The sequence below is a fragment of the Terrapene carolina genome, unplaced genomic scaffold (assembly GCF_002925995.2).
Source record: "Terrapene carolina triunguis isolate 2854851 unplaced genomic scaffold, T_m_triunguis-2.0 Scaffold93, whole genome shotgun sequence".
NCBI lineage: Eukaryota > Metazoa > Chordata > Testudines > Emydidae > Terrapene > Terrapene triunguis.
In genome coordinates, this window is record NW_020664444.1 from 6,276,074 (window position 1) to 6,293,868 (window position 17,795).

The 17,795-nt window shown below is 46.3% G+C and overlaps 2 protein-coding genes across 2 annotated transcripts; one reads left to right on the forward strand and one right to left on the reverse strand.

Annotated features, from left to right (window-relative positions):
* The first annotated feature begins 261 nt into the window (after window positions 1–261).
* On the forward strand, window positions 262–10,711 carry B9D1 (B9 domain containing 1). Its single transcript, XM_024212448.3, has 7 exons — window positions 262–388; window positions 770–838; window positions 2,391–2,502; window positions 3,205–3,301; window positions 3,932–3,994; window positions 8,392–8,459; window positions 8,653–10,711. Exons 1-7 carry the CDS (start codon window positions 323–325, stop codon window positions 8,796–8,798), a joined length of 621 nt encoding a protein of 206 aa, XP_024068216.2. The 5' UTR covers window positions 262–322; the 3' UTR covers window positions 8,799–10,711.
* Window positions 10,712–13,320: 2,609 nt separating this feature from the next.
* On the reverse strand, window positions 13,321–14,433 carry LOC112115358 (melanin-concentrating hormone receptor 1-like). Its single transcript, XM_024212402.2, has one exon. The coding sequence runs from the start codon at window positions 14,431–14,433 to the stop codon at window positions 13,321–13,323; it is 1,113 nt and encodes a 370-aa protein (XP_024068170.2).
* Between the last annotated feature and the right edge of the window lie 3,362 nt (window positions 14,434–17,795).

The window sequence follows — 17,795 nt, forward strand, 5'->3', positions numbered from 1 at the left end:
CCCCACCCCTCACTGGGGGGGGGAAGGGCACCCCCTTCTGTTTGGGGTAGGGGACTGGGGGGACCCTCTCCTTGTAGGGGTAGCACCCCCGTTCTCCTGGGGAGGGATCCCTCCCTTTGGGGAGTAATTGAGGTGGGGGATGGGAGACCCCTTCCCCTTTCTGGAGAGGCAGGGTTCTACCCCTTGACGGTCTCCCGCCCCCTTCGCGCTGCGCTCCGTGGCAGGAAGTTTGGCCCGGCCGCCTCGCCGTCCGCCGGGCCGGTATCCAAGGCGGGCCGGGAGAGCGGCCCTTAGCAACGGGCCGGGATCGGCCCCCGGCGCCATGGCAGCCGCCGCCGCCCCCACCGTCTTCCTGCTCATGGTGAACGGGCAGATCGAGAGCGCCCAGGTAAGCGGGGGCCGGCCGGGCCCTCGGGGTCTCCGGGGTCCTTTCCCCCGGGCGAGGCTCAGCGCGCTCCCCCGCCCCGCCCCGCTTCTCGCCCGGCTGGCGGGATCCTGGCAGCCCCCCCGGGTGCCCGCGGAACGAGGCTCTGTGGGCGAGAGCGCGGCCGGGGGCCACGGTGAGGGGCGCGCTGGAGAAGCCTCGAACCAGGGTCTCCGGGGGGGATCGGAGGCTTTGGGGGGCATCTCCCGGTGCCATTGCCCGGCGCCCCCTCCCCTGCCTGTCCCGGCTCTGCTCGGGAAGTCCCCAGCAGGCTGCCAGGGTAGGGGGCAGCAAAAGGACGGGGCTCCCCCAGGCCAGTAACCTTGTCTTCCCTTTCTGCTCAAGTTCCCAGCGTTTGACGATCTCTACTGCAAGTACTGCTTCGTCTACGGCCACGACTGGGCCCCCACCACGGTACGTGCCCCTCGAGCGCCCGCGGCAGCCGCCCTTGGCTGTGCCTCATGGAGCCGTGGCCCCAAATCCCCTACAGCGCGGCCGCGTTGAGTTCAATAGGTTAGGCTTGTGGGTATTGGACATGGAAGCTCCCTGGGGCAGGGACTCTGTTCTGTGTTTGTACAGCACCTAGCACAATGGGGTCTGGGTCCATGACTGGGGCTCCTAGATGCTATACTAAGACGAATAATACAAATAACTCAGAAAATACACACAATAGGATTTGAGGGAGGGGGATGACTACAAGTGCCTTTCCCTTTATTGTCTTGGAACGGTGGAGTGGTCTAGTGCAGGGGGTCTCAACCTTTTTCTTTCTGAGGCCCCCCCCAACATGTTATAAAAACTCCACAGCCCAGTTGTGACTCAACTACTTTTTTTCTACATATAAAAGCCAGCGCCGGCGTTAGGGGGTAGCAAGCAAGGCTATTGCCCAGGGCCCTACACCACAGGGGGCCCTACAAAGCTAAGTTTGCTCAGGCTTCAACTTCAGCCCCAGGTGGCAGGGTTCAGGGCCCTGGGCTTCAGCCCCACATGGCAGGACTTTGGCTTTCTGACCTGCAGGGCCGGCTCCAGGCACCAGCCCAGCAAGCAGGTGCTTGGGGCGGCCAACGGAGAGGGGTGGCACGTCCGGCTCTTCGGCGGCAATTCAGCAACGGGTCCCTCACTCCCTCTCAGAGCGAAGGACCAGCTGCCGAATTGCCGCCGAAGACTGAAGCAGCAGTGCTGATCACAATCGCGGCTCTTTTTTTTTCCTGCTTGGGGCGGCAAAAACCCTGGAGCCGGCCCTGCTGACCTGGGCCCCAGCGAGTCTAACACTGGGCCTGCTTGGCAGACCCCCTGAAACCTGTTCGCAGCCCACCAAGGGGCCCCAGACCCCTGGTTGAGAACCACTGGTCTAGTGAACTGAGCACAGCCCTGGGAATATATCCTGAACTCTAATACCATCTCTGCCTCTGAATTTTGAGCAAGTCATTTCACTTTTCTGTGTTTTATTATTCCCTCATTTAGAAAATGGGATGAATTATTCCTTCCCCGCTTCACAGAGGAAGTGCAGAGATCTATTAATGTTGGTACAGTGCTTTGAAAAACTAGAATGCTGTGTGTTGTTGGTTTAGTTATACTTATCCCTTGATTTGTGGTTTACATATTCAAAACACTTCTGTGAGTTATTATGAATCCAGTCAATGCTTTTCATAAATGCTGATAAGATTAGCTACTTGCAAATTAGTAGGCGTAAGGGTCAGATTTTAAATGGGTTTAATTTTGCCTCAATTTGTACGCCCAACCCTGCATTTGCACATGCAAAATATTGTATGTACAAATTGAAGGGAAGGAGCTTTGGTTATTAAAAATGTAAGCTCTTTGGGGCAGGGACTGGAACTTGGCCCTGATGGTCTGTCTGTAAACAGGCAGAGAAGTTTTATATTCTCTATAAGCATATGTACTTTCCACTCTGTAATGTGAGTAAATAGCAGCAGCTTGTATTTGTACAATATGAAAGCTCTTGTTTTAGGGTTTGGAAGAGGGAATATCTCAGATCACCTCTAAAAACAGAGATGCACAGCAAGCCCTTGTGTGGAATTTTCCAATTGACATCACCTTTAAAAGTACCAACCCCTCTGGCTGTAAGTAAACCACAAAGATGATGTATGGCTGAATACAGGTATTTGGTACATGAAGATTGTAGTTCTGGAATGGTAGGCTGAGAGTCTTTTGATGCATCTTCATAGCATATGCTGGCATGGCCTTCTGAATAAGGGAGACTATGGCCAGCAATTGTTGGAGAGTCACAAATATGCATGGTTCTGCGTGTCACCTTTTGCCTTGTGAATGAAGGAAAGCCCAACATTACAGATTAATTTTTGAGTTTTGTTCTATTGAGTCCAGTTTGTGTTTTCTCTTGACGGTGCTTTTAGGCAAATCATTTTTTGAAGTTTCCCAAGATGAAATTACTGTGGGCTCCCGCTTTATCATTTCTGGCAATTAAACTTGCTTGGGGTAGATTCTGTGCACTCTGAGGGGTACCATATTTCTTTTAATCTTTTAAAATTACCTTTCCTGAATGAGACTATTTCTTAGAAACCAGAAAGCTTTACTCTAATTCAGTAATACAGTTAGCACTGTTTGCTTTCTTATACCCACTGGCTTTTAGTTCCCTAATACAGGTAAATAAATACATTTTTGGACCTGCAGTTCTTGACACTTGATAGTTGCTTTCAGGTAATATTAAATAACAGTAAATTAGGAATAAGTTTAAGAAATTATAGGGCCATCTCCATCCCCTTCCTTGTCCTTGCCCTTATATTAACTCCTATTTTCTTTTTAAGGGCCACAAATAGTGGTAAGTGTCTATGGACCTGATCTTTTTGGAAATGATGTCGTCCGAGGTTATGGAGCTGTTCATGTTCCGTTCACACCTGGAAGGTGGGTTAATGATGGTTATTGATTTGGTTTCAAATGTTCCTCCCAAATACAATTTGATCTCAGCTCCCTCTTGTTGTATTTTCTAAAGTAAAATAATCCGAGCCAAAATAAGTGCCGCCCAAGTGTCTCTATAACTTGCTTACACCATAGGTATGGAATCTATTCTCTGGCACAAGCCTTGGTCATTGGACCTGAGTCTTGTTGCTTTTTATTCAGTGCAGGTTTAGTTTTAATTTGTGGATGGAGGAGGGCAGTTGAACAAACTGGTCCAGATCCTCAAAGCGATTGAGGCACCAAACCCCCATTGCTTTCAGTGGGAGCTAGGCACCTAAATGCCTTGGAGGATGTGGGCCTGCAAGTCTTCACTTCAGCACTGTCATGTCTGTCGGGGGGACTTTGGGTTTGAAGGTGCTCCCCCAGCTGGCCTCTCTCTTGTGCCCTTTGGAAGTTCCCCATGTAAGCTGTACATAGGAAAGTTTGAGTTCATTACTTACAAGTTACTTGTGGATGTCTCACATTTTTTAAATCTGTATTTGGACTTTCATTATCATAATAAATACAGGAGTATTGGAAATTGGCATTAGGTGTATTTCATCAATAAGTTCTCTCTCTTTATCAATTCCATTTCAGTCATAGAAGAACCATTCCTATGTTTGTTCCAGAATCCACGTCTAAGCTGCAAAAAATTACAAGGTAATAATCAAAGGTGTTATTAGTAACATGGGAAAGGACATTTTTGTTTTAATTGATGGTGTCTGACTACTCAGTATGTGCACGCACTTATGAGTTTTTGTAAGCTTAAAGACATTCCTATGAGTTTCATGGACAATGTGGCTTTATCCATCAAAGCCTTACTCTAAAATTTAACATTAGCAATCTGCTTGGAATAATGCTCTGTAACTTCATCCTTTTTGTTATCCATGCATTTGAGAGTGTGAATTTGAAAAGCACTTGCTGTCTTGCTGCCAAGATAGAGCTGTGTCTTTTTGAAAAGTAGCCACCAAATGATAGCAAAGGCAAACAACCACACGTTCCCTTCTATTCTCTGAAGCTTCCAAAAGAAAAAACATTGACACTGGTGAAATTGTGCATGTAAGAATTCAAAGCAAACTGGCTTCCTATGTAGAACTGAAGTAAACACATTCATTTCTTTCTAGAATAGATTTCACTAGTATTACACTTATTTTTCTTCCTGTAATTCAGCAACATCTGCTGCAGGAATTACTCCATAATGAAAACTATCATTATGAGGATGCAGAATGTTAAGTACAGCATAATATGTTTTAAAAATATAATTGGACTGTTCCACAAGGGACATTTTTACATTGTAAGGATGAGTGTCTGAATTGATTGGTTGTAATCAGTTCTTTTTCTTGAACAGTAACTGCCTCTTTTACCTATATACATGAATTTTTATTGTTTTTCTCCATCATTTTTCCCCTCCATCCTGTCATAAAATCTCAGTATTTAAGAGCCAGAACTGATGGACACCTTGGGCTTCACAGGAAACGCTTGTAGAAAATAGGACATCCCATATCCAGCTGCAATGGGCACGTGGTTAAGGTGTTAGTCCTGAAACCCATTGGGATGTCTTTGTGCACGTCTGAGTCCTGTCCACAGTAGCTCTGGTTTAGGGAGCAGTGTGCCCTAGTGGGTAGAGCCCTAGTGGGACTCAGGAACCTGGGTTCTATTCCTGACTTGGCCTCTGGAGTGCTGGGTGACCTTGGGCATAGGCGCCGACTCCGTGGGTGCTGCAGGGCTGGAGCACCCACAGGGAAAAATTAGCAGGTGCTCTGCACCCATCAGCAGCCAAGCTCCCCCGGCACCCACCCCCTCCTCACCACCTCCTCCCCTGAGCGTGCCGTGTCCCTGCTCCTCCCCCTCCCAGCGCTTCCCTCCCACCACCTAACAGCTGTTTGGTGGCGCTTAGGGCTTTCCGCGGGGGAGGGGAGGGGAGGGGGAGAAGTGGGGACGTGGCACACTCAGGGGAGGAGGCGGTAAAGAGGAGGGGTGGGGACATGGGGGAAGGGGGGGGAATTGGGGCAGGGCGAGGGTGGGGCAGGGGCGGGGCCAGGGGCGTGGGGGAGTCGAGCACCCATGGGGCAGACGGGAAGTCAGCGCCTATGACCTTGGGCAAGTCATTTCAACTCTGTGTTTCAATTTCCCCATCTGCAAAATTGGGGTAATGATGCTTATCTCCTTTGTAAAACACTTTGAGATCTATTCATGACAAGTGGTGATAAAATTATGATGATGACAGCTAGGAATTATTATTTAATTGAAGGGGACCTGGGCATTGAAATCCATTAGGCAGCTATGGAAATCAGCCTCCATGTGTAAAGAATGGGTTTAATTTTAAAAAATCTCTTGAGTTACTTGGAAGTACAAGTCTCATTGACAGTCACTTACGTGCGTTTGAAAATTCCATGCAATGGCAATAATTTGCCCCATTTTACAGTTGTGGAAATCTAAGACACGGGGACTACAAGACTTGTCCTTCATTGTGCAGCAAATTAGGGTCAAGACTGTCATTAGAATCTAAATTTTCTCTCTCCCAATGGGGGCTGTGGGAAGGGCGGGCCGAGGGATGTGCTGGCCGCCCTTCCCGCAGCCCCCATTGGCCTGGGACGCGATCGGCTGAACCTGTGGATGCTGCAGATAAACAAACCGGCCCGGCCCACCAGCGGCTTTCCCTGGCGGACCACATGCCAAAGGTTGCCGACCCCTGCACTAGACCTAACAGTATACATGCTGTAAGAATCTACAATATGCTTGGCTACTGTGCACCTTGTCCACTTAAAAATCTAATCTGTTTTAGTAACTATATTACATTTTGTGCAATAAAATCAGAAGGCAAGATGCATTCAGTCAGTAGCCATTGATCTTGCGCTGCAGATGGCTCTTTTATTGGTTTTTAGTAAATTGTCAGGAGACATCCTGATAATGATGCATTGATTGCTGGAAAAACTCATATTCACTCTCACGCCAACTGGTTAATTCTGAATTTCTGCTACTGGCCAGCTGTGGTGGGTGGAAATTACACATTGAAACAAGCTGTAGATGATTAGTACATTAACAGAATTTGGCTTCTTGAAACTGGTGATGAAGTGGGACTGTTAGAGGTTTCTTGAGCCCCAATACTACTGCTCCTGTTATAAACTTCATCTGTTCTGATTAGCTTATATTCACTATTGCATGGTACATGTAATTTGGTATGGCTTTTTGCAACTCTGTTAAAGGAATGGCTCTTTGAGGTTATGTGCAGCTGGTCTAGACACTGTATTGTGCAGTGAATCCAGATTTGGTCTGTCTGTTCTTCAGAATTGTTCTAAACTGAATTGTCCACTAGTCCCTTCCTCCTTGTGCGGGAAAGGGCCACACACATTGGCGGAATACCCTCTAGTCTGTCTTAGTGAAGATTCCATCATTCATACTCCAGAAGTAACTCTTTTCTCTGAGCTAATTGAACATTTCAGACAGATTTGTGCATCTGTATTAAAAGCAGTGGTCCAGAGGGGAAACATTTTATAGAGTCCCAGAGTTCGTTTGTGAAATATCACAGGGTCCTGGGTTAAATTCAGCTGTTGTAATGTCTCTGACAATAGAGCTTGAAATATACCGGCCATGCAGGATAGAAACACCTTGTGGGATGATTTGGGCTATTTGTTGAATAGGCTAGTAGTGCATAACGTGGAGTTAGGATGTAAAGTAGCAGGGATATAGCTGAGTTTAAAGAGAGAGAGTTGTAATCAGGTAAGGCAGGTTAGCCTCTGTATGTTTTAATAAACACATCAATGTAGTATAATCATGACAGCACTGCAACTACTTCTCTTTTTGCCAGATGAAAACTTCTGGCACCAGAGAACAAACTGTACTGCCTCAGATATGTATATTAAAGAAAGAAAAAGCCGGAATTCTTCCCAAAGGCTGGGCAGCTTTTTAACCTTCTATTGGCCTATTATGGCACTGTCAGTATATTGTGTTAGAAATTGCATTATGGTAGAGTAGCGTAGAAATGCGATAGATAATGAGGATTTTAAAATATGAGTGAAAGGATCAGGAGGGGAGGCAGGAAAGCATTTCATAATATTTCGATGGCTGAGCGTTTCCTTTATGGGGCAGCTAGAATAGAACCAGCGGTGTGAGGACTTACATTATTTTAATTTGTGATCTGTGGGCAAGTTTAAACCCTGGTTTACTGTGGTTATTCAAAGAACTTCCACTGAGAGTAAACACTTCCTAGTTTTAGCATGCTAATCTTTAACAATCAGATTGTGATAGAATCATAGACACCTCAACATTAGTGGTACTGTACTCCACAAGTAAGTAGTCCCATTCATTTCAATGGGACTTCTTGCAGCATAAGATATTACTCAATGTGCCTGATCCAATGCTCAATGAAGTCAACAGAAGGACTTGCATTGCATTCAGTGTACAGTGTGAGCAGGCGTACCGCAATCTGTCCTTAAATTTATCTTAAAATACTGCTGTAAATAAGTTAGCCAAAGGCTTTTATTTTCTATAGGCCAGCCACCCACCCAAAGGACGATCTAATGATGCAGCATATACTTGCACAAATTTCTCCTGAATGAGGATTCATGGACATAACTTTTTCCCTGTCCAATGTGTATTTGTTATAGCTGTTAGGTCCGTCCCCCCCCCCCCCCCCGATCCTTAAAATTAGGTGTTATTAAAATATCTTTGACATAAACTGACCCTCCCTAACCCAGAAATAACTTAAACTTAACGTCTGACGAAGTGGGCATTCACCCACGAAAGCTTATGCTCCAGTAGTTCTGTTAGTCTATAAAGTGCCACAGGACTCTTTGTCGCTTTTTAAATTTAATAGAATGTAGGTGAAATTAGGAAAAAAGGAAAACTGGTCAATAATCCAGAGGTGACATTTATCTTTGATCAAAGTAGATAAGTAGCAAGGGGAAAAAAATGTGTCAAGCTTTAAAAATTCCTACTATGAACAGGGGGAAACATTTTTTTTATTTCGGTGCATACAATGAACCTTTCTTATAACAATTCTAAATGCTACCAAGTATGACACATCACTGAGTTGTTTTCTTTTCTCCTTCTCCAAGTTGGCTTATGGGAAGACATCCAGAGTTCACTGACCCAAAAGTGGTAGCGCAGGGAGAAGGCCGAGAAGGTAAATGATCAGGAATTACTGTCTCTAACTCCTCTATGACTATGGACCAGATCTTGGCCAGTCCGTTTCTTTGTTAATGCTTTAGGAGGTTAATTGAGCGTATTAAGAACAACCACATCCTGGTATTCTGTGGGACATCTAATGACTGTTCAACCAGCTTTACTGGCTAATGGTGTTGTCCTCCTATTTCTAGTGATCACGGTGCGATCCCAAGGCTTCGTGACCATTTCCTTCAATGTGGTGACTAAAGACATGAAGAAACTGGGCTATGACGTAAGCCCATCAGACATGCAGAACCCTTCAGTGGTGTCTCTTACAGATGGGATTCATAACCATTGAAAATCTCCCCCCTGCCCTCCCCAATCATTTAAAGGCACACGTGGGAGGCGAGCACCATACTTGTACTGATTTTCTATTTTCATATGACCGCTCAAGCCATAAGGTGTGTTGCAAAATACCTTTCTATCATAACCTTTTGTACATTTTTTTAGTTAATGAATAGCCAGTTTACATTTGTTTTTAAAAAATGGTTTCATGTATTCCAAACATCAGTGCAGGCCTAAAATTGTTTACTAATGGTATTGAAGTGGTAGTGGGAAATTCAGATTGCAATACCCTCCAAAAGGAAGGGAATCGGAGACTATTTCAGTGGCACATTCATGCACGTTCTTCTGCAAAAGCACCAAAAAAGTGGTTTGTTTTAGGGGGAGGGGGAAATTCACAGAGTTAAGTGTTTAATATCCCCTTGCTTCATGCATTTACCTCTCATTGGCACCATTGAGATTTAAGTGCAGCTGTTGAGGGAGAAATAGATCTCAGTGTGAGGGTCTGGAAAAGAGCACACAGCCTGAGTAAACAGGACGTGTACTCAGCCGTAAGCAATGGGGAATCCGCTGGCCCACCCTGTTACAGATCCCCTCTGCTGTAAGGGATTGCCAGGAGTAGCAGTCGGGGCCACCTCTTCCTGGTTATGCAACTTTCTGGAATTTGTGCATTTTCTTTGTTATTGCTGAAGGTACTTCTCCCCTTGTCCTCTTAGCCCAGCTCTTCCATTTGCTTCATTCCACAATAAGCTAAAGTAATAACTCTGCGATGATGGCAATGAAATGAGTGTGCTGTCCCAAATCCAGCGTTCTAATGACAGTCCAGGATAGGCTGTGAGGCAGGTAATTGTTTATATGGGTCCTATGCCATGGCTTTCAGTAACCAACAAACATGGTAAGGAAAATAACCTGCTGAATTTCAAGTTTGATTCATGAAGGTTTTCCTCACTGTTTGTATAACCTTAGAAATTGTCATCATGTTGTTTCTTGTTACAGTACATGGCAACAGCTCCAAAGCGAACACACTGTTCTCAGCTGGCTGCAGTTTGAGGGTACAAAGAAAGGCCTTCATTCCGAGGATATGTCTACACTGCAATAAAAGAGCAGTGGGCAAGGCCGCAGCTGGCCTAGGTCAGTTGACTTGTGCCGCGGGTCTATAAGATTGCTGCGTACATGTTTGGGCTCGGGCTGGAGTCCTGGTTCTGAGACCCTGCAATGGGGGTGGGTCTCAAAGCCCGGGTGCCCGACTGAGCCCAAACATCTACGCTGCCAATGTTCGCCCTGCAGCCCAAGCCTGAGTCAGCCGACCCGGCCGCTGAGACTCGGTGCCACGGGTTTTTTACTGCAGTGTAGACATACCCTGACCTTTCACATGACTGTCCGCTAAGCTGATATTGGAGCTCTGCATTTGGATTGAATAAACCCAGATAGCTAAATATTTATCTTTTCTGTGCTTTTTTTCCCTTAAGGGAACCATTTATTAGTCCAAAGTAACACAAGCTCTAGTCTTCTTATGATCTTTCCACCATCCTTTGTGTCCAAACTACAGAACTTAAATCCATAGCGAGACATGTGATTATTTAGTCAATTTGAGAGACTATATTTGGGTACATGGTTTGCAAATTTTGACTTCAAATACCATGAGAAGACCAGACTTAATATTATTTCACCCTATTTATAAGTCACTGAAACATTAAAAAGCCTTTGGAAAAACAAGCACAAAGAAAAACAAATTTTGAACCACTGCACATCCAGAGTAATATTAAATAAAGCGTGCTATTTATAGTACTAGAATTCCTTATGCACGTAAACCTGTACACTATGAACACTGTGTTTTGTAAATATAAATGATGAAGATCTTGTAAAGCACCTTGGAATTTTGCTCTGTTCCTTAATCATTTTGTACTTTTATAAATGATTTTACAAATGTATGGTGTACAAATTATTTTTCATACATTAGCTCTTGTTCTCTATCTTCATTGTGCTTTTTGAATGATAACACTAACACCCATTATAATTAGCTGTTCTACAACAAAGCCACAACCGAGCTCAAATTAATCAGACTATTTTTCCTGTTTATTGGCTGCTGTAGGAGAAAGAGAGATTGGTTTGTTTTTTTTAAATAGCTAGTCGGTTACAATGGTGAGGGTAGCCATATAAGTACCTAGATGGACCAGATTTGAAATGTATGAAAAGCAGAGATAAATAATGTAGCACAAGTGAAATATAATACACTGGAGATTTTTACTCACTTGACATGATTTAACATCCCTGTCCAATTAGAGCAAAACTGCATGATGATTCCATGCATGGTACCCTATTAAACTGATGGGAAAAGTCCAAACTTCACTCCCACAGTGATACAAGGAGTTTATTCACATCCAACACTATAGGGCATTGTGGATACATGAGCTCGTATAGTTAAAAATTTTAAGGGGATTTCACATACAAATTTGACATAATAGTTTGGAAGTTGCCATTTATGTTGTTCATTGTTCCTTCCTCCTGTTTCCATCTTCCGCTGTCTTTTCTTGGCTGAGATAGGTGAGGGCTCTTTCGGCTAAGGCAATAAGAACGTGCCTTGTTGGCCATGTTCTCCAGGTAAAATCATGACCTGATAGATTGAAATAATTCTCGCTTGGCATTAATGACACGCAGGAGTTAACCACTCTAAACTGCGGGGAGGGAGAAATATTTTCCAATTCAATGTATTTTCAAAAAAATAATCTAATCACAATACCTCAGAGACAGTGTCTGTATTTCAGATGATACTGTAAGTGAGTGTCACATTTGTCAGCTACATTTTTATTACGTTCTCTATTAATCTTTGTGTTTCTTGCGGGTCCCTCAGTGTCCTGGTAGACTCTTTAAGATCATCCCATTCTTTTAATCCTTTCTTCAAGATTGGTGTCCTGTGCCTTTAGTAGGTAAGCACTTCAGAGCAGGGACGTTTCAATGTCTGGCAGTTTGCCTGTTGTGCAGCACCATGTACGTGTCTTGTGCTATCAAAATACCAATTACAATGACTCCTGGCAAATCCTAGAACGGCTACTCCTGGGGGCATTCTGCACCAAAAAAATAAAAATTCTGCGCACAATATTTTAAAATTCTGCAACTTTTATTTGTCAAAATAATACGACATAATCACACCAGTTTTCAATTATTTTGGTAATTTATTTCAAAATACCTGTCAGCAAGTATGTTTGTAACAATACAGACACACAAAAATTCCCCCAGGAGTAGAGTTAAAGAAACACCTATGACGACCCAGTTCCTGTTTCTCTGTCCCCTTCCCCCCCCCCCAGAGCGCCCCCTTGCCCAGATAACTGCACCCCCTCTCCCGCCACAGAGCCCAGACACCCCCTTCCCCCTCCCAGAGCCCAGACATGGTTCTCCCAGCCCAGGGATCCAGAGGGAGAAACAGCCTGATGCTTGGTCCCACGCTTGCATGGAGTTTCCTGTGCACTGCCATCACCTTCTCTCAGGGCATGCTGGGAACTGCAGCTGCCAGAAACCCTTTAGCTCCCTTCCCGCCCCCCTTCCCCCCCCCCAAGCTGGGCTCTGCCGGGTCCAGTGGCCTCTAGTGGCGGCCAGAAGCACTGCAGCCCATTGGGGGGGGAAGGGAATTCTGCACGCACAATGTTCATTTCTGCAAAATTCTGCATTGCGCAGTGGTGCAGAATTCCCCCAAGAGTAACTGGCAATCAGTGTCACTCCTTCATTACCTGAAGGGGGGTCAATACACTTGTCTCCAGGCACTATGTCCATTACCTCCCCAACTCCCTCAGCCTTAAGCACTGGAAATCAAACCAAGATTGCCTGCATGCATATGCTAAGGTTACGTCTACACTACACACCAGCTGTCGGTGCGTAGTGTACATCTCGCTACACACCACAGTGAAAAGCAGGCTGCGTCCACACTACAGTGTGTAGCTACATGTGTCAGTCCCAATGGGCTGGTCACCTTACTACCACCAACTGTGGCTGTAACCCTAAGCTTACAGACTGATGTCATCCAGACAGTCAACGTGCAGGATTGCTAATTGTTAACCACCCACAAGGTTAAAAATACACATAGCTCGAGCCAATCAGAAACCAGCATGTCCACCCTGCCACCAATGGGAGCAGCATTAGAAAAATACACTTTTCCCAAAGCCAGGTGGGTGTTCAATGAGCTTCAGCTCCATAACAACCGAACCAGAGACCTTAAAGGTGGATAAGAGCGACGTTGGCCAGTGCTGAATCCTTCCCTTCAATGTACTCTTGAGTGCTTTGTCAAGTCAGGTTTTAGTGGCAGTGACTCAAGCAATGGGGTTTCCAGTACATCCCTTACACAATTATCATTCCACCCTGGAGCAGGTCTCGCTGTAAGGAATTCTTTATAGTCAGCCTAAATGATATTCTCCAGTTCACCCCATTACTCCTGGATGTGTGCCTTAAGACAAGGCTAACCCCTTCTTTTTGTCTACAACCTCAAAACGTTTTTACACCTATTTGTACCACCTAGCCATCACTCAGCTAAATCATGCAGGTTACCTCTAAGGAACCATGACCGAGAGAGCAATACAATTGTCTATATTATGAGCGTATGTCATGCTAAGATCGGTCTCCTGATTTGGCCCAGGACTTATTTTCACAGAGGGACTGACTTTCTCAGGGGCATGTCTGTCACCTCTTCTGGCCTGCTGGCCTGGGCAGATTGCCTTCACCAGGTTCCTTTGGAAAGTGTCACTCAACACAATGTATATGAATGGGTTGATGCAGCTGCTTGCGTAACCCAAGCTGATAGCTACGTTATAGGCATAGAGGAACATAATGGAGGGCTGGGTGACTTTGAGATGGACCAACTGCAGGATGTAATAGGGCGCCCAGCAGATAAAAAAGGCAGAGCAGATGGTTATTGCCATCCGCATGATCTTCTTAGTCCTGGCTCGGAAGTTTCTCTGGGGCAGCGGCAGCACCTTGCATGAAATGTGCTTCTGTATCTTCAGGTACACAATGCAGATGACTGAAAGCGGGATGACAAATGCCAGGAAGAACTGGTACAGCGTGTACCAATAGATATCAACTGAGAGGTTGGGTAGGATGATGCCACACCCAGCTTTGCTGCCTGGCAGAGCAATGGGCTGGGTGTACATGAACACCGGCACAATGGTTAGGAGAGACAGCAGGTAGAGCAGCAAGATCACCAGGGCGGCTGTGCAGGGGGTGCGCATGTAGGCAGAGCGGATGGGGTGTACTGTGGCCAGGTAGCGGTCGATGGCCATTGCTGTGAGGATGTACGTGCTGGCGAACTGGCTGTTGGCATCTAAAGCAGTGATGATGGTGCACATGGTCGCCCCGAAAAGCCAGACCCCATTCCCTAGGAGCTGGTGGATAAGCAAGGGCATGCCCAGCAGGAACAGGAGGTCTGTGATGGAGAGGCTCACGATGAAGACATCTGCAGTGTTGTGGTTTCTCTTGGGTCTTTTGGTGATGGTGTAGATCACAATGCTGTTCCCTACAGTGCCCACCAGGCAAATTATGCCAAAAATGACAGGGAGGACGATGCTACTGTGGTCTTCCATTTCCCTGGTGCCTGCAGAGAAAAAGCACAACATATCATTTGGCCACACGCCTCCCAGGTAGAAGACGGAAGGGTTGTGAGCCATTCCTCTGTGGATCCGTCCCGCTACACGTACATTACTGGGAATTAACTAGCGAAAGGCAGAATAAATAAGAACCAACCTCAGCTTCCCCCCAAGAATCAAACCAACCCTGCTTTGCGGTTGGAAAATGTTTAGGTAGCCTTTTAACATTATTACTTCTTAGCTGTATGGTATAGCAGGCCCAGAAGCAGCAGATACTATTATTTTGGGGTATTTCCAGCCCTATAGAAAGCAGGCCCTGTTGGCAATTGCATGAGAAAAATTGTTCTTCCTGTCTCCTACCCGGAAAATGGACCTTTTCAAAGGTCACTGCAAGGCAGCTCTCCTGCCCTTCCCCTGCCGCCCCGGGATGATCATCTGCCCAGCTCCCTAAGATACTAACTGTGAGAGCACTTTGGAACTACCTCTGCCCTGGCCTAGAACTGCAAAAGTCTATGAGGGCTGTTGGTGAAGTTTCAGCATCGCGCCATGAGCGTCCAAGATAAATCTTCCAAGGATGTTCTCGAGGGAGGGGAATATTCAAGGTCAACTCCTCATCCTTCTAGCCTGAAATTGGTCCTCCTGTCCCGATTCCTGCTGGCAGGCAGCAGCAGCAGTAGCAGTAGCCTTAATGGATGGGCTTTCGTTCATCCCCCCACGCCACGCGCTATTTGTTGGCCACGCTAAAGCACGGCCTGCCTTCTCTGGCTTAGCACAGCAAACGCAAAGTGACGTCGTAGCCTGCAGACCCAGGGAGCTAATTGGGCACATCAAGGAGATGTCGCCTTTGAAAAATGAACTTTTGACCAGAGCCAAAATGTCAAGTTAATTAAAAATAAAATGCAAGCCGCGTCTGTCAGAGCAGACCAACCTCCAGCCCCGTGTGCTCGGTGCAGGCAACACTTCCTGCTCATCAGCCTGACTCATGCTAATCAATCGCTGGTTATTCCAAAGGTGCAGGACAGCTTTGTGCCCAAAGGCCAGACCCAACTGCCATTGGAAGTCGCTCCCCGGCCTTTGCTAGGAGCTGGATTGGGCCGTAAACCTGGGTTCTTTTGGTCCTGACTGATTAGCATCTCAAGGAGACTGCACTGTCATCATTTAATGCCTTTCACAGCATCCGGGTTTAATCAGCCAGTAATTATCCTCCAGCTGAGAACATTGTTACTTCAGAATGGCTAAAGATCAAAACAAAACAAAAAATCATAGCTGCTTTTCCTTTTGAGGTGCAGGAGATTAGCGTAAAATGGGCCCTCAAGTATTCTGTTGGGTTTTGTTGTTTTTTTTAATAGAAGAAACAAACTGTACTTTCCTTCCTAAGTCAAGTATAGTCCTCCTTTAGATATGGCTTTGCTAATTGGGCAGCTGACGTTCACAGACGACAGTAAGGAAGGGGCATCAAGCAAAGGAAACAAAGAGGCTTAGGTTCATTGCAGAGCTTTGGGGAAGATAACCCTAAGAAGCAGGAAAGAGGTGAGTTTACGAACGTGCCCTCTTTTATTAGCCAACCGGCACAGCATATCTGGGGCCAAATGTTCAGGCAAGCGCTAACCCCTGTGCACTCAGATGACGAGCTTCTAACACCCATGAGACAACTTACACATGCAGATCCATCTGGGGTCAGTGCATGTCAATCCTATGTCCTGTGTGCACAGAAAGGTGTTATGGTGACATGTGTTTTGGGCATAGGGATTAAGATGACCCGCTCTACTGCCACCAAGAGGGCATGAAAAAAAAAGCCCTCAAGGGCCACTCTGACTGACGTGATGCACTTTAAAGGGCCTGCTCCAAAGCCCATTAAAGTCAATGGAACTTCAGTGGGTTTGGGATTAGGCCCAAAATACAGGGTCAAATTCTTACGGGACATCCTGAAGCATTCCCCTTTAGCCTGCATCAACTAAAAACACCGAAAGGCTGGAGCCCACACCGGTAGGAGTGCAAAGCTAGCATTCTAATGCCAGGGGATCCTTCTCCCAGGGGAGCACCATCTCCCTCTGCACCCCAGAGCTTTCAAGGGCAACTCCTGCTTGCTGTGGTTCAAAGCCCCCCCTGCCAATAAACAGCAGCTTTCTAACCCTCTGTTCCATCAGCCAGTTAAAAGCCTGAATTGTGCCATGAGAAAAAGTCACCAACGCATGGATTTGTTCAGTGATTGGGGAAATCAATTGGCAACTCATTGGCTACAGCACTTTGCTTTTAAAGGGTCTTTTACACATTAGCTGCCTGGCAGGGAGGAGAAGGGTATACTGGAAATTTACATTGGCCTAGCGATGTCTGGCAGGGGCGTGAAAAACCCACACCCCTGACACGCAGTTAAGTCAACCTAACCCTGGGTGTAGACAGTACAGTGTAGACAGAATTCTTCCATCAACCTAGGGGAGGTGGATTAACTACAGCAATTGGAGAACCCCGCCCACCACTGTCCCGCGTGTCTACACTGCAGCACTCCAGTTCTGCAGCACCAAAACAGAAGCACAGGGAGGGTAAGGGCCAAGTCTTCAAAAGTGGCACTCTTTGAAAGTCTGCCCTAGGTCTCCAAAGCTGAGTCCCCATCCCCCACCCCAAAAAACCTGAGACACCCCCAAATTAAGGGCCACTTTGGAAAACATGGGCCTAAAGGACACTGCAAGTCAGTGCCAGAGCCAGATGCAGGACCCAGGAGTCCTGCTGCCCAGTCCTTGTATGTCTATCGGTGAGTGTTGTGAGATGGTGAAGCAGACCCCAAAAAAGCCCCTGAATCTGTGAAATGGGTGAATCTCTCCCTTTAGCCATTGTCTCAGCCAGGACACTTGGGCAGGCCAGGAGCTAACCTGTGGTGTCAATGCAGCCAGCTGTTTGTGACATGATTAATCACCCTAGTTACAGAATTGTTTTTCTTAGTTAGTAGAAACTAATTACATGGTTGAGTTCCGTAATGCCATCAACATTTGCACTAATTACATTGCTGGGCGGTGCAATTTGGGCCACGAACACTCTGTGAAATGCGCGAGCACACACACACACACACACACACGCACCTACACACACACACACACACACACACACACACTCTTCAGCGGACAGGCACCATGGGCCCTGCTGTAATGACTCTTCAAGAGCTGGAAGGTCGGACGTTTCTGTATGTTTCCCTCTTTGTGCCCTAACCTCAAAGCTGTTGTGATGCCAAGTTTGCTTCCGTGGGACTGATGTCAGCCTTGTCTGGGGTGGTGGTCCACGTCTGTGACAGCTTGGGCTTAAACATTTGGAGTCTGAGCCAACACCCATTGATGTCAGTGGAAAGTTTCCCATTGACCCTAATGAGCGTTGGATTGGACCCTTGGCGAGAATGTGTATTTATCGTTGGACTATACAAGAGGACCTAGGGTTGCCAACCCTCCAAACTTGTC